We start from the raw sequence: 24,318 nt of genomic DNA on the forward strand, positions 1-24,318 counted from the left end.
AGAACGAGTGCAGCTCAAATAACGGGGGAAATGAAAAGAGGGCCCAGCCTTTGAAACGGAGCGATGCGAGTGATAGAGAAACGAGGCAGCGGGAAGGAAGACGCCCTTTTGAAAAGGCTGAAGAGGAAAAGTTGCACAGAGAAGAATGGACGAGGGAGATCAGCTGCTTTCAAGATGGTTACTAGAAGATCAAAGAAGCAAGGATATTCTCTTATTCCATCCTCTGTCTCTGAGCCCCACCCGGGTACCAGGATTTCGAGTTGTAGGAGTGGCCAGCATTCAACATCTAAATTCTCTGTCTCGCCCCACATTTGCACAATTTCCCTTTGCGGCATCAAAAAGACCCACGTGGGACCACCATCTTCCACATTATTGAAGTGGGGCTCAGCAGCTTGGGGTAGTGGGTGGAGTCCAAAGTCCTTTTTTTGAAGTTCTCTGTGTTAATCCATTAGGATCAGGGCTCAGGATCCAGCTGGGTAGGTACAGTTCCTTCGGGGTCCTCGCTCCTGCCCATCAGCCGTTAAGCAGGGATCCGCTTAAAGGTAAAACGGCTTTGATGTTGTGCAAAGTGTGCAGCGCATCATCTCTTGCCTCAGCAAAAAAATAAAAATAAAAAATCTGTTGCAAGAATATCAATGCAGAGGGGTTGGAAATGCCTCAGCACAGAAGCAGACTTGCAAATACCGGTATGAGAAAAAATTGGAAATTGCACGCATGCGATTTCCAGGATGCAATTGCATTTTGAAATTCATGGCTTTGAGTTAAGGGAGGGGTGGCAGTTCAGCTGTGCCTTGAAGTTCTTTTTGCCATTTGTAAAGTCAGGATAGATAAGGGGTACTGGAGAAGTTTTTTATTTATTCTTTTTTCCTTTGCACGCTAGAGTGGAGTTAGTTGCTAACAATTAAATAGATGCCTGTTTCCGACAGAAAAGTTATTTATTTATGTTGTTTATTATTAGGTTTGTATCCCGAGCTTCCTCCGAGAGCAGCAAAGACCAAGGGGTTTAAAATAGTACCACTTAAAAATCAAACAGAAACACATTTAAAACATTTAAAAACTAAAAACCATCTAAAAACTAGCTGAAATACCTGTCTGTGTGATTGTGTGTGGATCTGACCTCACCCACTACTGGAATGTGGCCCTCTAACCGCTTTCCAACAGGTGATGCGGTCCAAAAAGTTTCCTCACTCCTATGCTTGAGGCGCACACAGGTACATTACTTTAAAAAAAATTCTTTAAAAACATGGTTAGAAATTAACATTCTCGGGAAGTTAACTGCTTCGTCATCCATATTGCCAGCAGTGGAGTCTATTTGAAATGTGTTGCTTAGGGCTTGGTTATCTGCATATGCTCCTGATAAGGCTTAATTAAATTAAATTAAAATGTTTAAGGAAGATACATCCTTGGTGCAGGGAGGGGCCCCAGGAATTATCCTCGCTGTTCCTTTTTGGTGCCAGATATGTCCTCTTTCTCAGCAGTGGCTCACAAGGACACAGGAAGCTGCATTGCACTGATCCATCTAACTTGGGGGCAGTGACTCTCCAGGATTTCAGCAGGGAACATTCCCAGCTTTACTGGGAAATGGCATTAGGGACAGACGGTGTTCTGTGCCCGAGCTACAAACCTCCACCTAGAACATGAGTAGGCAAACTAAGGCCCGGGGGCCGGATCCAGCCCAATCGGCTTCTAAATCCGGCCCATGGACGGTCCGGGAATCAACGTGTTTTAAATGAGTAGGATGTGTGTTTTTATTTAAAATGCATCTCTGATCCTGCCCCACATTTTTTTTTCTACCCTTTTCCTCGGCAGGGGGTTGGACTGGATGGCCCTTGTGGTCTCTTCCAACTCTACGATTCTATGATTCTATGAGTTATTTGTGGGGCCTGCCTGGTGTTTTTACATGAGTAGAATGTGTCCTTTTATTTAAAATGCACCTCTGAGTTATTTGTGGGGCCTGCCTGGTGTTTTGACATGAGTAGAATGTGTGCTTTTATTTAAAATTCATCTCTGGGTTATTTGTGGGGCATAGGAATTCATTCAGTTCCCCCCCCCCAAATCTAGTCCAGCCCCCCACAAGGTCTGAGGGACAGTGGGCCGGCCCCCTACTGAAAAAGTTTGCTGATCCCTGACCTAGAACATGAAGGCAATAGGCTTCTCTTGCTTATGGGTAACTCACAGGTAGAGTGCCTCTGCTCCTGGAGGAACCGATTATTGCCGTTGTGTTCAGTGGCTGATAAAGACAGTCCCTTTATCAGTAGGCAATGCCCTCTGCCTTGTCGTATTATCTGCTAAGCGATTGGAAGGATGCTGCCAGGAGGGAAGGAGAGCCTAGCAGGGAGGGGGTCCTTACCTGGCCTGGCTGGGAGGAGACACATCAGCTCAGTTTATCCCAGCTGTGCTGCCTGGAGGCTGATGGGAGTTGGATCCTGACATGCTCCAGAAAGCCACAGGTGCTGCACCTTATAGATCTTATTCTCCAGGTCAAGCCAACAGGTGCTCATAGCACCCAGGGCCTGTGGGAGGGGGCAGCTTTTTCACCCAGGGGAGTTGAGACCCAGCCCTGGGGGAATGCTATGCCTTAAAAAGCCAAGGAAAGAGACAGAATGCCTTGCAGAACTGCTTTTGCCACCCTCTTTTGCCCCTCCAGCTGCTTCGCACGGCAGCTCCCGTAACAGAACCCGGCAGCCTGCCCTCCAACACACCCTGTTTCCCACCTATTATACTGCCCACCCTGCTCATCTTCTACACTAGGCTAGACCTTCGCTTGCAAAAGCTCACGCCAGCTACGGCCAACTCATAAAGAGGGCCGTGCCAGATCAGGTGAAAGACCTTTCAGTCTGGTCTAGAGTTCTGTTCCAAGAGTAGCCAACCAAATGCCAGTCTTTACTGAGCATTTAACCTGATCTGTTTGCAGGGAGACTAGAAGCCAGTTGGCCATTTAATAAGCACTCCTGATTTGTTTGCGGGGAGGTGAGGAAACTCTGTCAAAGCAAGCTACCGGTATCTCACAACCACCAGCACATTGCAAAAAGTCCAATCTTTTGGGGAGGTGGAGGGTTTGTTTTTGCACAAGACCGCCTAATGCTTGAATTTGCCAGAATCCCGTCCCCAAATAGCGACAACCTGGAAGGGCCCAAAGTTTTATTGGTTGTCATGCTATCATGGGGGTGTGGGAGTTGTTAGCGGGAAAGGTAGTACTTCTGCCGGGGGGGGGGGGAGACACACACACACACTGTGCTCCTTCTGGGGTAGTTTGGCCACCTTTGCACTCAGCTCTCACCTGTGGCTCCTGGAAGCTGCCAGCATGTGACAGTGGCCACACCCCGGGAAACAGCTTCAACTGGCCAGCTAAATCAGGTGAGGGCAGCCGATGGGTCTCAAACCCTCGGGACTTCCTCTGCATGTGAAGACAGGCTCTGGCAGACTGAGTGGATGAGAGCAAGAATAGGCCCAGTGGTCAGGAAGGCACTTTCTGCATGTGCTGTAGAGCAGGCACGTCCAACAGGTAGATCGTGATCTATCAGTAGATCACTGGACACCTGTGCTAGATCACTGGCAGATCACTGGCTCCCCCCCAAAGAAGCTCAACAACTTTGGTTCCCATAAAAAAGCTCATTTTTTTGCCCTGCACCCCCCAAAATGGCACTTTCCTTCTTCCTAAAAAAAAGCTCAACAACTTTGATCTGAATGCCTAAAAATGGGCCTTCCTCCTCCCCAAAAAAGCTCAACAACTTTGACCTGAACCTCCCAAAAGGGGGTAGATCACTGTAAGTTTTTAAACTCTTTAAGTAGATTGCAGTCTGGCCACCCCTGCTGTAGAGGAAAGAGAAGGGCAGGTGGGAAGGTAGCCCATCTAGGAGAAGGGTTTCCACAAATCCAGTGTGGAAACCCTAAGGCAGGCACCCCCAAACTGCAGCCCTCCAGATGTTTTGGCCTACAACTCCCATAATCCCTAGCTAACAGGACCAGTGGTCAGGGATGATGGGAATTGTAGTCCAAAACATCTGGAGGGTTGAAGTTTGGGGGTGCCTGCCCTAAGGCAATTAGATGGTGCCGCCTTGTACTCCTTCCTGCAACTCTTGCAGCCAAGCTGGTGCCAAATGTCTTGCTCTGCTTTCCTTTGGACCACATCAGTGAAGCCAAGAGGGGGGTATTGTGGTCTGGGCAGCCCAGGACCTCCAGACACACTGCCTAGAGTTGCGTATTGGGGAGGTCACCGCTAATGCAGCAGTTTGACTTCACCCCCAGAGGCACACTCCATTGTCTCTGGAGACATACAGCTGCCAACAGCAACATGCCCACTTGTTCCCATCTCGCTCAGGCAGACGCACAACTGAAAAACCACAGTCTCTCTCTCTTTTTTTAGAAAATAAATTGTTTATTACGAAATTATAACATGGATGTCCCCCACCCAACACCGATTATGCCTTAGCTCCCTAGAATAAAATTGTCCTGGCTATAGAAAGTCTCTTTGTGGTATCAGGAGAGGAGGGCTTTGTCCAGAGGGCGGAGGCCAGATCTCGTCCTCCGCCCCCGCTGCCATCTCCACGCATTTTCCCGGGAGCCCATGCAGGGGTGCTGGTGGTGAGGTCAGAAGCCCTGCCCTGGCTGGGGGGGCTGCAAGTTGAATGAGAGGGAAATCCATGCTGGCAAGACTGGATTGTTAGGGTCCAGGTAGGGAGGGAGTTTGGTACCAAAGGATTCTGGGAGAAAATGAATGCATAGAGTTATTTTTGTACAGGAGAAGGGGGGAAAGAAAAGAACGGAAACCGAAAACAGAATAAACACGGCACAGGTAACAGCAAAATGAAGAGAAAACAATGCGAATTACAGAGGGGACCAAAAAAAAACCACACACCCATAACATTTTTGTTTAAAGGCTGAACAAATGACAAAGTAGCATAATGGAAAGGGAATCGAGGACGTCTAAAGGAACAGAGTAAGGAATGGTGGAAGCTGGAAGTGCAAAGTAGATGAAGAAGGGAAGAGAAGAATCCGAAATAAAATCGAAGCAATTTAAACACGAAAGATTTGGGGAGCGGGAAAACCGCTAGAGAATGAAAGACGCAATGAAAGAATAATTGGGGTGGCTAACCTGTGGCCCTGCAGATGTTGCACGACCACAGCCCCCCCCATCATCCCTGACTGCCCGCCATGCCGGGTGGGACTGATATGACTCAGAAACATCTGGAAGGCCACAGGCCAGCCGCCCAGGCCTACAGGGAGGCGACGCAAACAAGGACAGGAGATGTCTAGGAGACAAGCTGAAACCGAGAGCGAACCAAAAGGGAGAAAGCAACAAGCAACACAACAGGGACAGAGAGGGCTGGAGGGCCGCGCTGTTCTGTGGATGTGACCCCTCCCCGGTTCCAGGTCCCTCAGGTTGGAGGTGGCCCTTCTGGGGTGCCGTAGAGCTCAGCCAGCGTTCGGAAGAGTGGCCCCCATTCTTCCAGGTACTCGTACCCGCCGGCGTCGCTGTCGCCCGCGCACGAGGACCCCGGGGAGCTGAGGGAGCCGGCCGAGGAGCCCTGTCCCTCGTAGCCGTACACCTGGATGGAGTCGTAGGGAGGGACAGAGGGGTCGGCGTCCACTTCGCTCAGGCGGGCCGCCAGGAAGCTGGCCACGTCATGGGGCTGAGGGGGCAGGCGGGTCGGCAAGGAGGGCGGGAAGTGCAGGCGGGGTAGCACGTCCCGCCTGAAGAGGCGGCGCTGCTGAGGGGGTGGAGGGGCAGCGTCGGGGTTCTGCAGGGCGGCCATGTCGAAGGCCTCTGTGTCCTCTTCGCCCCCGCCCTCGTCGTCGTAGGTGATGATGTTCTCGCGGACGTCCTCTTCTTCGAAAGGCAGCAGCGCCGCCTGCTTCTGCCTCCGGAGGGCGACAAACAGCAGCACCAGGGCTGGACGCAGGGAGGCGGGGGGGGGGGCAGGGATGGGCAGAAAGAAGCAAGGGAGAAGGACAGGCGTTAGCAAAGCACAACAAACAGCAGGGCTTTCATCACCACACACACCCATACGCCTTGTTGGACGCTTCTTGTGGAATCAGAGGGACATAACACAATAAGACAGCCTTCCCAGACCAGGCTCATTCTCCAACGTCCACCCTCCATGTTTCTGGAGGTCCCCTGCTCAGTTTTCACACCCATCCTTGGTGCCCAACCTCTGCTCTCAGATTTTTGGGGTGACTCTTTCTGAGCTTGTGATCTGCAAGGCCCACATTCTTGGAATACCATAGCAGTGGCTCATTCGGAAAAATCTACCCCTGCCCTGCTGGGTTTTCGGTGGGGAGGGGCAAATCGTCCAATTGCAGTTACTCATTTTTTAAAAACGCTCTTAAATTCACTTCTCCACATTTCGGCAGTAAATGGCCATTTTAAAAAATCCTTGCGAAAATTTGTTCTAGTGCAGATTTCTCATAATTACGCTCTTGCACGCAGTTTTAGCTAAAACGCAAAATTTCGCAAGAAATTCCCCCCCCTAACGCAATGCATTTCTGTATGTAATTTGCAGCAATGTTTTTACACACACTTCCCCCTAACGTAAACATGTATGCACCAGTTGTTTGTTCAGCGAACTGCGCCACAAAATTCTGAAAAGCGTGAACTCTGAAGTTTAGCTATGTTTCAGTTTGCGTATTGGTGCAGAAGTGTGAATTGCCGATCTTCTCATTGGAATGCGGAAGGAATCAAATTCCTCCCCCCTCCCCAGTTCGCAGCGCCCATTTCTGCTGCCTGAGTGCAGCTCCTGTTCTTTCTCACCAAGCAGAGTGCCCACACAGGCGAGGATGGCAAGAAGGGCACCCGTGCTGAGGCCTGCCGGGGACCCCAGGGCCTCGGCCCCGCAGGAGTGCATGGCCCCATCGCGCCGACACCGGCAGATGCTGACGGTCAGGGTAGGGGAGCCTGTCCGGGTGGGGGAGCCCCCGTCCACCAGTTCCAGCGGCACCAGCAGGGACCCGCCTTGTGTGGGCAGGCGGGAAGCACGAAGTAGCAAGGAGGCAGAGTTATCTGGGGAGGGAAAAGATGAAAGGTGGTTAGGGGAACAAACTTATAGACCACAGCATAAAGCAGTGTAAGGCGCGCGTGCTCTCACACATAGAGAGGCAGACAGAGGGAGAAAGCTCTGAAAATCATAATATCAACAAACCCTTCAAAACAGTAAGGCCACCCTACAAACTTCAGAAACAAAGCAATTTCCTCAGATATAAAATTGATATTCCATAAACGATTGGGGTACCCCTTTGGGAAAGCGCTCCTGAACAAAAATGGATTCAGTAGGGACACCTAAGCATCCTGACAGTAGGCGATGGTCTTATTTCAGCTGGTAATTGATCCCAGAGGGCTGGAGCGGCAACACTAAAAGCCTAGTTTGTACTACAGGCTAAGCACACAACTCTCTGCAGCGCCCCATTTGAGAAGCACAGTTGCTAGGCAGTGGGGTCCCTCGGATATATTGGTCTCAAGTTAGAACCACAGAAGTGTAGAGTTCGAAGGGACCCCAGGGGTCATCTAGTCCAAACCCCTGCAGTGCAGGAACCGCAGTCAAGTTGCTAATAATAATAATAATAATAATAATAATAATAATAATAATAATTTATACCCTGCCCACCTGGCTGGGTTTCCCCAGCCACTCTGGGCAGCTTCCAACCCAATAATAAATACAATAATTTATTAAACATTAAAAGCTTCCAGGGGCGTAGTCAGGATGAAAATTAGAGGGGGGCAAGGGGCAGGGCCAAGGGGCGGGGGCACAGTGGGGCAAGGAAAGCTCCCTTCTCCCTTGCTGGCTGTGGGGCGGGCGGAGGGAAAGCCAGCTTTCCCTCCACCCGCCCCGGCGATCGCGGAGGGGGGGGAGGGGGCGCCAGGATCAGCCCGAAATCGGGCTGCTCCGATCCCCTCCTCCCCCTCTGCGATCGCCGGGGCGGGTGGAGGGAAAGCCCCAGAACCGCGCAAAGCGGTTGCCTGGCTTTCCTTCCGCCCGCCCCACAGCCAGCCAGGGAGAAGGGAGACGGCACCGGGCGGGCAGCGGGGCAGGCTGGCCAGCGGCCCTGCTTCTGGGGGGGGACAACTGCCCCCTCCTGCCCCCCCTGCCTACGCCCATGAAAGCTTCCCTAAAGCTTAGGGCTTTAAATGCCTAAAGGTAAACCTTGAACTGCGCCTGTGTTGGCAGCCTGTGTGGCAGAGGTGTCGATGGGATGCCCTGGGTCAACCCAGCTGCTGTGTTGCGCACCGGCTGCCCCTTCCAGGGGAAGCCCCACATAGAGACCACGTTGTGGAAATCCAGGCTTGAGGTTCTCAGCGCCAAAGTCACAGTAGCCAAGCTATGTCAGTCGAGGAGCAGCTGCAACCAGATGTGGTCAAAGGCACTCCTAGACTTTGGGCTAATGAAACAATCTTATGGTCTTTGAAGCTGTGTGTCAAGGTTATCATTTCCCTTTGTTGTTGTGGTGTGTTTTTTGTGTGTTCTCATATTGCAAACTGCCCTGTGGTCCTCGGACGAAGGGTGGGGGGGGGTGTACAGAAATTTAATTAGCGACAAACAACAACCATAACAGCCACTGGTGCCATCTCATCCTTGAGAGACAAAGATGGATCTGGCAGCAGCCCCGGGCTATGTACCTGTTCCTTCCTTTACTGTCCGCAACAGGTAACTGAACTACGCCCTGGGCGTGGGGAGCACTCGCACACAGGGCCTCTGTCTTGCCAGGGTTTAAGCTCCATTTGTTGGCACTCATCCAGCCCTCCACTGTGGCCAGATGGTGGTTCAGAGCCTGCATGGCCATTCTCAATTCAGAGGGTACATACATGTAGGTACCAATCGCCTGATGAGCATTCCTATGGGTTTCATATGCTAAGTAGCATTAGGGGGGGGAGAGGGACCCTCAGCACCCCATAACAAAAGCCATAGAGAGATCAAGCAAAAGAAGCAAGGTTGCAGTCCCCTTTCCCCTCTCCTGGAAGAGCTCAGGGCCAGTTCAGACCTGAAACCGTTCTGAAATGAATCGAGATCCGTGGTTCCCAAACCAGCCCCCCCTCCTTGGTTCCATAAACTCATGCCCAATGTCCCCTGCCCTACAAAAAGCATCATTCAGAATAGCAGTCGGCACGACCCACTCAGGAAGATAATAACGCAATAAAATTAAACAGTAACGATTCATTGCACATGTATTCAAAATCCAATTAAAACTATTTAGTTTAATTAATTCAACCAAGTTGATGAACTAGATCCAGGGATACCAGCTTTTCAAGGTCTGATTGTCATTTACACCTCCAACTGCCACCACCACCCAGCCCCCCACCCCTTGCCTCTTGGTGCCCCCCCCCAGGTTATCCCACTACCTCCCAGGACGCTGGACTAGATCATAGAATCATAGAGTTGGAAGAGACCACAAGGGCCATCCAGTCCAACCCCCTGCCGAGCAGGAAACACCATCAAAGCATTCTTGAGATATGCCTGTCAAGCCTCTGCTTAAAGACCTCCAAAGAAGGAGACCAGCTTTATCCGAGATTGCCTGCCAACCACCTGGGACATTTGAGAAAGCCACACCTGAGTGCAATTCCTCACCCTTGTTGTCTCGCACAGTGACGTTTGGGTCCCTGGCCCCAAGCGGGGAGCGGATTATGATGCGGCTCACGTTCCCGTCCTCGTCTCGATCCACCGCTCGGATCAGCTGCACCAACTAGCAGGAGAAGGGGAAAGGGAAGGGGTGAGAAGGAGCCAAGCTGTGGCCTCCTCGCCTAGCTCCATCCCAACAGCCAAACCGTTGCGAGTTATTACCCGCAGCAGGTCCCAGGAAGCACTTACGTGGCCGGGGGCGGCATTGTCACAGACAAACGGCTCGTAGCTGTGCTCCAGCTGGGGTGGGTTGTCGTTGACATCCAGAATCTGGACGGCCACTTGGACGTGGGAGGCCTGTGTGGGGCTGTCTGAGGGCAAGAGCGGGGGGATGGGGAGCAGCATAAAGCGTGAGGAGGCCGAGGAAAAGCCATGCGGGGCATGCCGGGAATGGAATGCAGGCGACACGGAGGGACACGCAACAGGCAATTAACCAGGATCCCCCAAATTAAAAAAATGTTAAAGTTGCAAATGGGGGGAAGCCGTACAGATCAGCCACCCCAGGCCAGGGCAGTTCCATGTGACAAGTGTGCATACGAAGCCATAGGGTCAGACGCAGCCCACGTCAGAGAGATTACAGTATAGGAGCGCGTGCCAGGCGGACCATAAGGTAGGGTAGTTAGGAGGTTGTGCAAAAATGAACACAAGGCAGGTACACAGAAATCGGCACCCATGCGAATGCAACATTTTAGAGAGAGCGCACACAGCCCCATAAGATCCAAGGAGAGGGAGGGGCCAGCGCATGGTGTGCCGCGTTTATGCAGGGGTAGGGAGAAGCGTATGATAAGGCAGCCACATTGCGCCCGGCATATACAACCGTGCAGAAAGGGGGAAGCCACAGCGAGGCACGCAGGCCACAGAATTGGCATGCAGAGGAGTGCGTCGCCACCAGGCCAGACGTCAGCCATGCACGGTAATCATGACAAGCAAGGAGCCACATGGGATAAAGATGGCAGAAAGGAGCAAAGTGCATGAGGCAGGTGGCGCAAAGGAGGAAGTGCATCCCGAACAGGCAGCCGCATGCAAAACGATGCACGGAGAGAGAAAGAGCGCGAGAGAGACAATGAGTAAATATTTGCCCATTGGGAAACAGGCGTATATATTGCACAATGTGGAATAAAAGCATTTGTTGTAGTATCTGTCGACGGGGGGAATCCGACCTGCAAATGAATACCCCAAACCCCGCCACCGCATGCCATCTCGTCCCCCCACCCAGAGCCACCCACCTGGCCCTCCCCAAACCCACCCGTCCCTTACCAAGTTCCGTTGCCACCACGGTCATGTTATGCCAGGGCAAGAGCTCCCGGTCGAGAGGCACAGAGGTCAGGATCGTCCCGTCCTGAGGGTTGATGCTGAAATAGCGCTCGGGGTCCGTGTGCGGCAGGATGGAGTATCTAGAAGATGGGGGGGAACCTGGGGCATCAGGTTGTCGTGGCAACCAGGTACAAACGGAGCAACTGTAACTTTCACACGCAAGGCACGCAGATGCAAATCTGCACAGTCCCCACCCCACCCCTGCTCCTGCGGCCCCCCGCTTGCCGTTACCGGATGGCGCTGCTGGGGGAGTCGAGGTCCACGGCTGTCACCTTGCCCAGCAGGGTCCCCGGGGGGCTGTTCTCGTAGACGGCGAGGTGGTAGTCAGAGCGGGAGAACGCCGGGGGCTCGTCGGCGTCCTCCACCGTGATGCGGACGGTGGCCATGTCTTTGAAGGGACCTTTGCGGATGTACTGGGGGTCGATGAGCGTGTTGGTGGCTTCCACGCGGAAGGTGTACGAGTGGCGCGATTCGAAGTCGAGGGGCTGCGGGAGGGTTTGGGCAAGTTAGAGCAGGGAACCAGAGGGAAAGAGGGAGGGGAGCTCTATGGGACGGGGAGACCCATGTCAAAATACAGCAATGGGGATTCTTGCGGAAGCGGAATAGTGAAGGTCAGGGTCACTTCTTAGCGTGGGTCAGGGAAATAAGAAAGGCAGGCTGTGAAGCCACAACTACGCTGCAAGGCTGGAAGCCTCTGTCCGTCGGCGTCTACTGAGTATTCAGTTTCGCTCAGTCCAGGCTGACAGTTTAGTAGCCCTATCTAGCCCGTTCCAGGTCTCATCAATCCCACTTTCCTGAGCATCCAGTTGGTGACCACATTTGCTGGGACATTAGGACTTATTCCGCTGGTTTAAAGGACATCAGAACATAAAAGTGGTCTGCTGGCTCAGGACTGCAATAACTCAAGGACCGCCTCTTTCCATACCCGGACCCTGATATCTTCTGAGGCACTTCTTCGTGTGCCTCCTCCTTGAGAGGCCTGGAGGGTGGCAACACGAGAACGGGGCCTTCTCTGCAGTGGCTCCCCATCTGTGGAATGCTCTCCCCAGGAAAGTTCGCCTGGCGCCTTCATTATACACCTTTAGGCACCAGGCAAAAACGTTCCTTTCTAATCAGGCCTTTGGTTGACCTAATTGACATAATATACCCTTTTAAAATGTGGCTCTTTTTGGTGTGTGTGTGTGTGTGTGTGTGTGTGTGTGTGTGTGTGTGTGTGTGTGTTATTGTTCTTATGTTGATTTTATATATTGGGATCTTTTCTGTGAACTGCCCTGAGACCTCTGGGTATAGGGTGGTATATAAATTCAATAAAATCATCATCATTATCAGTGGTCTTCTCCTCCTTGAACTTGTTGAATCCTTCAGAACCCACAGCTCCCATCTTTTGCTGCCTGTGGGGAAAATGGAGGGGGTGGTCCCTGGGAGGGAGGACGGAAGGAGGATCAGGGCCCCCTAATTCCAAGGTACCCCCAGAATGGGGGCACCTCCACCAACCTTTTTCACTGTGATGATCCCGTCCTGTCCCAGCGCATCGGTGTGGATAGCAAAGGCTTCTGCTCCATCTCCTCCATCGAGAATGCTGTAGGCCAGCAGAGCATTCTCCCCTTCGTCGGGGTCGTGCGCTCGCAGCCGCCCCACGGCAGAGCCGGGAGGTGCAGTCTCTACCACGGAAAACTGGTAAGAGCCTGGGGGAGGGGAAAGAAGTGCAGGGAAACAGGCGTGTGTATGTGGGAGAATGGGTGGCAGCCAACAAAGTAGCTTTGCTAGCGCAAGGACTTTTGGCTAACCAGCAGAACCTCCCCACTCCTCTCCCTCCTGTCCCTATATATAAAAATGTAAACTGGGCATGTTGGTTATTATCCACTTTTCTCCGAAACCGCTTCACCAATTGCATTCAAATTTGAACACAACGTCCAAAGCGAATGTCCGAAGGCTCTTATAAGGTTTTCAAAGACAGATGCCACACCTCCGCCAGGTGAAACCCAAAAAACCCCTGTTCCAGAACGCACCACTCAGCCGAAAGTGCATGCTGGGAAAAGAACCAGGTTGCAAACCAGCACCCTCTAGCGGCGGCTACACTGGTACTACACCTATAAAACCTTCCCCCAGGGGCCATCTAGTCCAACCCCCTGCAATGCAGGAATCTCAGCTAAGGCATCTATGACGGATGGCCATCCAACCTCTGCTTGAGAACCTCCAAGGGAGGAGAGTCTGGAACCTCCCGAGGGAGACCGTTCCACTGTCAAAACAGCTCTTATTGACAGAAAGCACTTCCTGGTGTTTAGTCGGAATCTCCTTTCCTGCAACTTGAATTCATTGGCTCATTGTGCCGCCGCTGATTTGAGTCATTTTAACCGCCCCACCCCCCCATCTACACATGACAAAATGGCAGCCACCGATTCAGACTGTGTAAAGCACACACTGTACCCTGAAATTTTATTCATTTATTTATTTAAACATACCCCGCCCATCTGGCTGGGCGGCTTCCAGAAGGATATTAAAATACAATAATCTATTAAACATTAAAAGTTTCCCTAAACAGGGCTGCCTTCAGTTGTCTTCTAAAAGTCTGGTAGTTGTTTTTCTCTTTGACATCTGGTGGGAGGGCGTTCCACAGGGCGGGTGCCACTACCGAGAAGGCCCTCTGCCTGGTTCCCTGTAACTTGGCTTCTCGCAGCGAGGGAACCGCCAGAAGGCCCTCAGCACTGGACCTCAGTGTCCAGGCAGAATGATGGGGTATACTGCACCGAGGCTTAGGGCTTTAAAGGTCAGCACCAACCCTTTGAATTGTGCTCAGAAACTTACATTTGAAGCACGTTCCCCTCCCTCAGAGAATTCTGGGCAGTGCAGTTTTACCCCACACCGAGTTACACTTCCCAGCAGCCCTTAACAAACTACAGTGCCCATAATTCTTTGAGGGGAATGTGCTTTGAATGTGCTTTAAAAGTACAATGTGTGCACACTTGCTGTCCTCCAAGCAGCCCTGCTCTGCCCCGCTAAACTGGGACTACATGAGAAGCAGGAAGGGGTGAGCGACTACCATGAACAGACCGGCCGGATTTCATTATTCAAGAAATGTAGTCTCCTTCCCCGATCTTCCTTCCTCCCCTACTACTTCACACATCATGAATATGAAAGGAAGGCATTGCAACATCCTGCATTAATTCATAATCATGCTCTTAAAACATTTACAGTATTTGTTCGCCTGTTACATATTTTTCAACAATCGTTAACGTCAAGGATACCGTAATGTCTGAGGATGTTGCAGGTTTCCTTGTGCGCACATGAGACGCATTTCTAGGCGCTTTGCAGTTTTGCGTGTGGTTACATTAAAAACGTTTAATATGCTAAGCTCCAAGGCTAAACCGTAAACAAAACATCCAATTAGATTGCTAAACCCGTCCCAGGAACATCTTGCCTCTCCTTAACAAAGTTAAGAACCAACCAAGACAATTTTGCTGGTAGACAGCTCAGATGTAACGTTTTGTACGATCGACTAGAAAGACCTTAGTTCTGAGCTATTTGCCATCTCAAATTTAGCAAACTAACATAGAACTGAGTAGCAAAAGTGGCTAGGGAGCTAGGAATTCTTCATTTCTTTTGTGGGTTTTTGCTTTGCTTTAGGTACTTTGCAAAATCAGGTCCAATCCCAGCTTCCTATTAAAATCTGAAGTTTCTGGTCAGCCTCTAAAATCCACCAATGAAGTGGTGTCCCGCCCACAGCCCCCCCCCACATCAGCCTTCCTGCCCTGCGTATGAAAATATGGTCACATCCATAGAAAGAACCGAGGTCTGATGCCGACTACCCCTTCCCAGCTTACTCTGAGGGAAGCGAGGCGGGTTATCGTTGACGTCGCTCAGTGTGACAGTGACGGTCGTGCTTCCTGAGAGACCCCCAGCATGCCCCCCCATGTCCTTGGCCTGAACCACCACAAGGAATTCTTGCTGGGTTTCCCGGTCCATGTTGGGGGTCGCTGTCCGGATCACACCTTAAACGCAGGAGGAAGGAGAAGTATCAGAGAGAGAGTGGCAGAAGAAGCAGTGCGTGAGGGACCAGGATAGAAGATAGATAGATAGATAGATGATAGATAGATAGATAGATGATAGATAGATAGATAGATAGATAGATAGATAGATAGATAGATGATAGATAGATAGATAGATAGATAGATAGATAGATATAGATAGATGATAGATAGATAGATAGATGATAGATAGATAGATAGATAGATAGATAGATAGATAGATAGATAGATAGATAGATAGATTCCCACCCTGCAAATTTGCCTTTCATCATCTCAATTAGCTCCACCTAAAGCAGGCATCCCCAAACTGGCCCTCCAGATGTTTTGGACTACAATTCCCATCTTCCCCAACCACTGGTCCTGTTAGCTAGGGATCATGGGAGTTGTAGGCCAAAACATCTGGAGGGCCACAGTTTGGGGATGCCTGAACTAAAGGGAAGGAAGTGTTATATATTCAGTGTATTCTGTGTTTGCCTGAGTTTGGGTCTGTACTAAGGATTCTGAGCTCCCGTGTTCTGATTCGATACATGTTGTCCAATTGCAGAACATTTCAGGGTTTGGGCCTCTGCCATTGGCTCTTGAACTCTGAGTTGTGATTCACAGCTTGGAAGTTTAGACAGCCAATCACGTTGGGAGTGGGAGTGGCCCAGCTTTCAGAAATGTATATAAGCAGTTGCTTTGCCTCTGTTTCCCAGTTACGTAGTTCAATAAAGGTTCTTGCTGTTATCACTGTGTCGTGGGAACCCACCTACACTTCACTGGCGACCAGGGTTGCTGGGGAACTGTCACCTCAGCCCAGCGGAAATCGCTGACTGCAGCTACAAGGCAGATCACACAGAGCAGATGTCATGGCCACCCAGGGCCACACAATGAAGCCAAGCAGGGCTAGCCAGAGACACTGGGTAGAGGAAACTATGATATGGATGAATGTAAAGACAGGTGGCCGACCCAACAGATTCAGAGGTTGTTGTTCATGTGACCATGAAGCTGGGCAAATGGACAGAGGTTGGTTGGTTGGTGAGATGAGACACTGGTGGCTGGATAGACTTGCAGAGAAGAAGGAGGCAACTCAGAGGCAGCCATGACAGCACCTTTAAACCTCCCCAAGGACACACATCACACACACACACACACACACACACACACACACACACCATAGAATCAGAGTTGGAAGAGACCACAAGGGCCATCCAGTCCAACCCCCTGCCAAGCAGGAAACACCATCAAAGCATTCCTGACATATGCCTCTGCTTAAAGACCTCCAAAGGAGACTCCACCACACTCCTTGGTAGCAATTTCCACTGCCAAACAGCTCTTACTGTCAGGAAGTTCTTCCTAATGTTTAGGTGGAATCTTCTTTCTTGAAGTTTGAATCCATTGCTCCGTGTCCGCTTCTCTGGAGCAGCAGAAAACAATCTTTCTCCCTCCTCCATATGACATCCTTTCATATATTTGAACATGGCTATCATATCACCCCTTAACCTTCTCTTCTCCAGGCTAAACATACCCAGCTCCCTAAGCCGTTCCTCATAAGGCATCGTTTCCAGGCCTTTGACCATTTTGGTTGCCCTCCTCTGGACACGTTCCAGCTTGTCAGTATCCTTCTTGAACTGTGGTGCCCAGAACTGGACACAGTACTCCAGGTGAGGTCTGACCAGAGCAGAATACAGTGGTACTATTACTTCCCTAGATCTAGATGCTATACTCCTATTGATGCAGCCCAGAATTGCATTGGCTTTTTTAGCTGCTGCATCACATTGTTGACTCATGTCAAGTTTGTGGTCTACAAAGACTCCTAGATCTTTTTCACATGTACTGCATAGGCTTGGATTTGGGGGCCTGTCTATGAGCCCCACCTCCCGATTTTGGAGAGGGGTGGTAGTGCAGGTGTGCTCTGCAATTTGCCACAGATGCAATAATGGTGCCTCAGTAAAGGATCTATACTAGACTGTCCACACATCATCCTATGTTATTCTGCGTTGTTTCTTTCTGGAGGGGACCTCCTCTGCAGCAACACGACAAAAGGAGGTTAAAAAAAACCCAACCCCACTAATAGGGCATTGGTGCTATTTAAAGCTACAGGATTTCGGCAGGACGTTACAGGGCATGCGCTGGTTGGAAGCGAGGCAGGGCGCCCACCCCAAAATATTTGCAGGTGCGCATAGTATTGAAATAACAAATGCCCAATAAAAAGAACATCTGTAAGGGGCTCTATCATTCCCAAGCCTATTGCAGGCTTTCCCTACCCGCCACCCTCCAAATACTTTGGACTGAAATTCCCACCAGCCCCAGCGGGCATGGTTATGCAGTTCAAAACATCTGGAAGGTGCCCAGTTGAGAAAGGGTGGCCTATTAATAACCAGTTGTCCCAAAATGCAAGGAAGGGAGCGTCGCACTTCCCGCTGAAGAAGGTTTCTCCAACATCAGCTTTGATGGCCATCTCTGTGATTCCAAACCAATCTGCCATTCCACGGCAAATCACAAATCCGCCAACTTGCCCCAGTCCCCAAGAGCACACACAACAATGGCCTCTTGCCGCATTCTTCCCTTCGCAATGGGGCGACACTGGTACCATCGCCCTTCCACCCCCAAACCTGCCCCCTCTCCTCCTCCCCGTTAAGTACCCGTCTGGGGGTCGACGGAGAAGAATGGCAACCCCTCGAGTACCGTATAGACCAGCCTGGCACTGTTCCCGTAGGCCGGGTCATCCGCATCGTGGGCCGTCACCTGAATCACGGACGTACCTGCAGAAACGGGGCAGGTTAACAGAAAAAAAGAAAAACCAAACGCACACAGGTTATGGAGGATGCTGGTTGTGAGAGTTCACAGGTCATCTCAAGGGAAAGAGCTCAAAAAGGGTCTTGTTGGCACAGTGACGTAGTCTTGGCCACAGTGCTGCTATTTTGTTGGAGGCCCGTGAAGAAGAGCAAAGTCGTAAGGCGTTTGAAAAGCAGGAACCCGGCACAGTTGAGAATTCACAAAAAAACAACAACGCTGAAAGCCATCTTAGGTACCGTACATAAGTTTTAAAAATATAAAAATAAGGAAGACCACCTGTACAGTACTATCTTCTAGGCTTACATGTGAAAAATTGCCGAAAAGAGCCCCCTAGGGAGGCAAACAGCAACTTAAAACAGCCATAAAAATCCAACATGTATTCTCCACCAAGAGCAAACTGTAAAATGCCAAAACAACAATATACAAAAGCAGCATCTCCAAACAGAATGCTAGATGAAAACTCCTCCAAGCTTCTTCACAAAGGGTCCTGCTTGCAGACGCAAAGCTCTGGCAGGCGGCAGCGTGGTTGCTGTCATTCCCAATCCCGCCACCCTGAAAAGTTACTATTAAATCATCAAAAGTACCTGTCTCCACCCTCCTCCCAAAGTACTCACCCCATAAAGGGAGGCTCCCTGCTGTGTCTCTGTATGATTCACCACCCTGGCCATGTCTCATTCTACTCAGCCTCCACAGGGGAATAGGTACTTTCGGCTCTGTGAGTCAGCATGGGGTGTGACTCGAGCGTTCAATCAGGCCCAAATAAAGAGGTACAGGCTGTGCACACTCTTTGCCTTCAAAGCCCATTCCTTCCCCTCAAAGAATTCTGGGAACTGCAGCTCACCCCTCGCAGAGCTACAGTTCCCAGCAACCCTTAAGAAACTGCAGTGCCCAGAATTCTTTGGGGGAAAGAATGTCCTTCAGATGTGCTTTAAAGGGACAGCGTGTACGCAGCCCTAGTGGATTTGCCTGCCCTGAAAAGAGGCTACACGTTACCTCCCTTTGTGAGTCGCAGGCCTCGTCTGCTTCCAGTCAGGAGGCATGCTGAGATCAACAACTCCTGCAGAAACACAGAGGGGGTAGATTTATCTGGGGCTGGGCAGTTCGTCCACTTAACATACGAAAAGTCAACGTGTGCTTCTGACTTTTGATTCGGAAGAGAAGTGGAGCATGGGAACTCATGGACCTCCAAGGACGTTGAATGATGGAAGATCCACGCTATATAAAAGAAAGGGCTTCTTTGGGCAACGTTGAACTATGGAACTCTCTCCCACAGGAAACAATGATGGCCACCAACTCGGATGGCTTTAAAGGAGGATTGGACAATTCATGGAGGAGAGGGCTATCAATGGCTACCAGCCTCAGGGAGGGCCAGGCCCTGCAGGACTTTGGTGGCCATGGTGTGCAGCAGGAAATCTAGCATATCAGTGGTAGGATAATGTCATGTGAGGATGGCAACCCAGCTTCAAACTTGGTTCTGATTTGAATCATCATCTGGGGATGCCATTCACACACTTAAAAGCACACAGGGCCAACCCAAGATATTTGGGTGACTCAAGCGGGTATCTAGAATAGATCCCGCAATTTCACCCCAAACTCTTCACCTGTGTTCGCTGGGGCAGGAGCCTGGAGCAGGAGGAATTAGAGAACCCAGCAAAATAGGCAATCTCTCTCCATAATGTCCCCCCCCCGCCCCCGCCCAGGAAGAAACAGGAAGGGGAGAAACTGGGCTCTGGCATTGCTGAGACTCTGCAGGCTCCTCTTCCCTCCTCCAGTTTCCTTCATATGGACATAAGAACTACTTTGCTGGTCTAGGCCCACATCCTGTTCTAACGGTGGCCAACCAGATGTCTGTGGAAAACATGCAAGCAAGATTCGGGTGCAAGAGCCCTCTCCCGTCCCATGGCTCCCCTCCTCTCTTGTGTGGGGAAGCAAGAAGACAATAAAAGGAGGGGTGCCCTGGTCCAGACATGGACATGTTGCAGATGCAGGAAGACGCAGGAGGCAGCAGCGCATGGCCTGCCATATTTACACAAGGCCAACCCCATATCTGTGGGAAGCTCGCCATGCAGTGGCATTGAGCTGTTCATGCTCTTATGTCCAGCCCAGAGAGTGACCCTGCCTGTGAGCTTCCTCTTCCTCCTTATTCTCTGTGTTGCCCCTTGTAGGACTCAGGAAGGACTCATGCTCTGCGTTATGATACCAGTCATGGCTTCTCCCAAGGAATTCTGGGAACTTTGATTTGCTAAGATTCAGGAGAGTCGATAGGAGACTCTCTCCCCCAGAGCGACACTTCCCAGAGTGGTGTACCAATCACAAAGCCTCTTCCCAGGGAACTCTGGGAATTGTAGCTCTGTGGAATAAGTGCCTCCTAACAGCTCTCAGAGGGACGCGGGTGGCGCTGTGGGTAAAACCACAGAGCCTAGGGCTTGCCGATCAGAAGGTTGGTGGTTCGAATCCCCGCGATGGGGTGAGCTCCTGTTGCTCGGTCCCTGCTCCTGCCCACCTAGCAGTTCAAAAGCACGTCAAAGTGCAAGTAGATAAATAGGTACCACTCCGGCGGGAAGGTAAATGGCGTTTCCGTGAGCTGCTCTGGTTTCGCCAGAAGCGGCTTAGTCATGCTGGCCACATGACCCGGGAAAACTGTCTGCGGACAAACATCGGCTCCCTCTGCCTATAGAGCAAGATGAGCGCCGCAACCCCAGAGTCACCCGCGATTAGACTTAATGGTCAGGGGTCCTTTAACAGCTCTCGGCACTCTTAACAAACTACAGCTCCCATAATTCTTTGGGGGAAGCCATGACTGCTTAAAGCAACATCGCAGCACTTTAGGGCGTGAAGGAGGCCTTATGGTTGGCTCTGCCTCCTGTTGCTTTTCATGCCTCCTGCCCTTCCAGCCCAAAGAGCGCCAGCTGCAGCAGGGAAGGGAAGAAGGTCTCCCAGGGTGGGAGGCAGGGAGAAGAAAGGGAAGGTTCCAGCTGAGAGCTGGCAGGATCCACCTCTTCCTGTGTGAGGCAAGGCTTAAGATCCACCTGTGAGAGAGGACGTTGCATTCCCGCCTTCCTCTTTTTTCTGTTTCTGTTTAAATTCGGGGTTGTTGTTTTTTTATTGCATTAGGAAAAGGCTGAATATAATCTTATCAAAAAGGGTATTCTGCAAAGGGTCAGCTAAGGGCGGTTCCTCCACCAGCCAGGCCACTGAACTCACCCACGTTGCTCATTTCAGGCACAGTAGCGTGGTAGGGGCCATGGAGGAAGACCGGCGGGTTGTCGTTGATGTCTTGGACTTTGATGATGAACTCAGACGGCGGCTCCAAAGGCCGGTTAGAGGCCCGATCCACAGCCTGGGCCAGCAACGTATACTGGGATTTCTCCTCCCGGTCCAAGGTTTTGGTGACGTGGATGTTGCCCGTTTTCTCATCGATCACGAAGACCGTGCCGGCCCCCTCTCCGGTTAAGACGTACTTGATGCGGCCCTCGCCCCGGTCCACGTCGGTGTGAAGCTGTTAGAGGAAAGAGAGAGCAGAGACATGGAAGTCGGTAATTTATTTATTTTTTTATAAATTTATAACCCTAACACAGAATTTGACAACCATACGTTTTGGAGCACAGCCCCCAAATGCAGCTGAGGCTCATGGGAGCCGAGTTAATCATAGAACTGTAGCGCTGGAAGGGACTCGGAGGGTCATCTAGTCCAACCCCCTGCAATGGGGGGGATCTCAACTAGATCTCAACATACACGACAGGTGGGCTGTTGGGACTTGTAGTCCAAAACCTCCCAAGGGCACCAGGGCAGTGAAGGCTGTCCTAATGTAATAGTGGGAGCAGCAGCAGTGATTGGCTGAACTGCCCCAATGCCAAGCAGTCCTTAGCTACCATTGGCTGACTTGCTCCAATCAAAGTGATGGACTGGGCAGGTGGCCAAGGTTACTAAAGCTACTTTCACACCTTATGTTTAAAGCGCTGTGATGAAACTTTATACCAGCCGCGGCTTCTCCCAAATAATCTTGTGAGCTGTGTGCTGAGAGTTGTTCGGAAGACCTCTTATTCCTCTCCCAAGGCTACAGTTCCCAGAGCTGCGTAACCACCAATCTCTCTTCCCGGGAACTCTGGGAATTGTAGCCTACAATTCCCATAATTCCTTGGGGGAAGCCATGCCTGTTCAAAATGGTATCATAACACTTTGACAGTATGGGGCGGAGGTGGCCTAACAAACAAGACTGCTTTTTCATGTACAATAATCCAGTGTTCAAGGTACAATATATATTGAGGGCCCACATCTTCAAGTGCGAGGATTTTGCCTTGCGCTAGCTCCCATCCCCTCCACTGACCAACTTGCTCATTTATTACTGTACTGGGGGACGGTGGAGGGACCCGCACTGCGCTTTGAGGCTGATAAATGCAGCGTGTCTAAATTAGTTCACAGCTCAGGTGCCATTCGAGCCAGGGACTTCTTGACTGAAAGCCAGTCAGAAATGAATATTATATTGTTTCTGCATCCTGTGTGCAATAAATGGCTTTCAGTCTGGTTGTCTGGGGGAATTCTTTTTTGTGTGTGCTTCTTTTGGGTTTTTTTTTTTAGACATCATTTTCCCTGAGTCCGTTCCAGGAAGCTAATGTGCAGATGAGAATTCTGAAGAAAAAAAGAGGCCTGAGCGCTTGCTTCCAAACGCAAAACTCCGCAATATTGCTACCAGATTTTTAGAAGACATCTTAAGGCAGCCCTGTTTAGGGAAGCTTTTAATGTTTAATTGTTTTATTTCATTTTTCTGTTATAAGCCGCCCAGAGTGGCTGGGGAAACCCAGCCAGATGGGCGGGGTATAAATAATAAATTATTATTATTATTATTATTATTATAGTGGGCTGTTAGGGCCTAGGGAAGGAGGGTCCCAGGAATGAGGGAGAGAGGAGAAGGGCGGAGGCAGGAGCCTGAAAGGGGGAATAAAACCTCAAGGGATTTAGCCAGGAGGAGTGGGGGGACGGGACCTGTTGCCCTCCAAAGGTGGCCTGCGACTCCCGATCCCATCAACCCTGACCATTGGGCATGCTGCCCAGAGCTGACGGGAGCTGGGTCCTAGCAACATCTGCAGGGCCGCAGATTCCCCATTTGTGGCCACAAGTTCTGTCAGAAGTTCAGAAGCCCAGTTCAAAACGCTGTGGAAAATAGCACTGCAGGAAATCCTATTGCATTCCCACCTTTTCTCCAAAGACCTCCCCCTCTCCATTTCCCCCCACATACACACACAATATCCCTGCGGGGTAGATTAGCGACTGGCCCAAAGTGGACTTCAAAGCTGAGCAGGAACTTGAACCCAGGTCCAGCGCTCTAACCACTACTCCACCCTGGCTCCCTTGCCTGGCACTTTGAAAGCGCCATTGCAGGCACTTCCAGCCAGCTGATCTGCCCAGAAAACATCCTTTGGGCTGAGTCTCACTCTTACCTGCCCCCTGCCCCACAAAGGTAGCTTGGCTGAACCGGCCTTGCAGACCACGTCGCAAGGTCTGGTGGGCCCGCCAATTAGGACCCATCCCTTTGCAAAAGTCCAGGCTGCCCCTCTTTGCCTCCTTACCCCCCCCCCCGGCCAGCCAGTGTGGGTCCCAGCCAGCCTGCAGCTCACCCTTCCGATGAGGACGGGCTCCGGCCCGGCGTACTCCTCGATGACGAAGAACTGGTTCCAGACCCAGCTGCGACGGGACCTCAGCAGCGGGCGCTCCCAGCGCTGAGACACGTTCCCCCGCGGGGACCCAGCTCTGGCACCCTGGCTGGGCGGCATGAGGCGGCCTGCGCAGCCGCAGCCTCCCAACCAGGCCAGCAGGAGCTGGAGGAAACTGGCCATCGCTCAGCCCCGCGGTTCAGTCCTCCTCCTGCAGCGGGGGGAGCTGCTCATCTGCGATGCCCATAAGGAACAGCTACCCCATCTGGGTGGATCTGAGGGCAGGAGGGAGAGAGAGAGAAAGACTAGGTATCATTGCCAGCCAGGTGCATCCTTTCAATCACGGACATCGCCATCCACCCCTGTCCAGAATAAATGGCTGATTCATGCAGATAATCCATAAAGAACACCATTCCTCTTCCTTAGGCAGCCTCTTCTCTGATTCCCATCCAATCGGGCCAGAGTTATTTATTCATTATGGCATTTGTAACCCACCTTCCCCTCCAAGGAGCCCATGGGGGTGTACATACTTCTGTCTTAGAATCATAGAATCATAGAGTTGGAAGAGACCACAAGGGCCATCCAGTCCAACCCCCTGCCCAGCAGGAAACACCATCAAAGCATTCTTGACATATGCCTGTCAAGCCTCTGCTTAAAGACCTCCAAAGAAGAAGACTCCACCACACTCCTTGGTAGCAAATTCCACTGCCGAACAGCTCTTACTGTCAGGAAGTTCTTCCTAATGTTTAGGTGGAATCTTCTTTCTTGAAGTTTGAATCCATTGCTCCGTGTCCGCTTCTCTGGAGCAGCAGAAAACAACCTTTCTCCTTCCTCTATATGACATCCTTTTATATATTTGAACATGGCTATCATATCACCCCTTAACCTTCTCTTCTCCAGGCTAAACATGCCCAGCTCCCTAAGCCGTTCCTCATAAGGCAT

At 51.1% G+C, this 24,318-nt stretch overlaps 1 protein-coding gene across 1 annotated transcript; it reads right to left on the reverse strand.

The window, feature by feature from the left end:
* Window positions 1-4,364: 4,364 nt before the first annotated feature.
* On the reverse strand, window positions 4,365-23,651 carry CDH24 (cadherin 24). Its single transcript, XM_035134909.3, has 11 exons — window positions 23,341-23,651; window positions 20,930-21,224; window positions 17,572-17,691; window positions 14,744-14,911; window positions 12,417-12,607; window positions 11,154-11,407; window positions 10,866-11,002; window positions 9,798-9,919; window positions 9,558-9,672; window positions 6,752-7,000; window positions 4,365-5,893 (listed from the first exon to the last, which is right to left on the reverse strand). Exons 1-11 carry the CDS (start codon window positions 23,557-23,559, stop codon window positions 5,379-5,381), a joined length of 2,385 nt encoding a protein of 794 aa, XP_034990800.1. The 5' UTR covers window positions 23,560-23,651; the 3' UTR covers window positions 4,365-5,378.
* Window positions 23,652-24,318: the final 667 nt, after the last annotated feature.

Source organism: Zootoca vivipara, chromosome 12 (assembly GCF_965207765.1).
Source record: "Zootoca vivipara chromosome 12, rZooViv2.hap1.1, whole genome shotgun sequence".
Classification (NCBI taxonomy): Eukaryota; Metazoa; Chordata; class Lepidosauria; order Squamata; family Lacertidae; genus Zootoca; species Zootoca vivipara.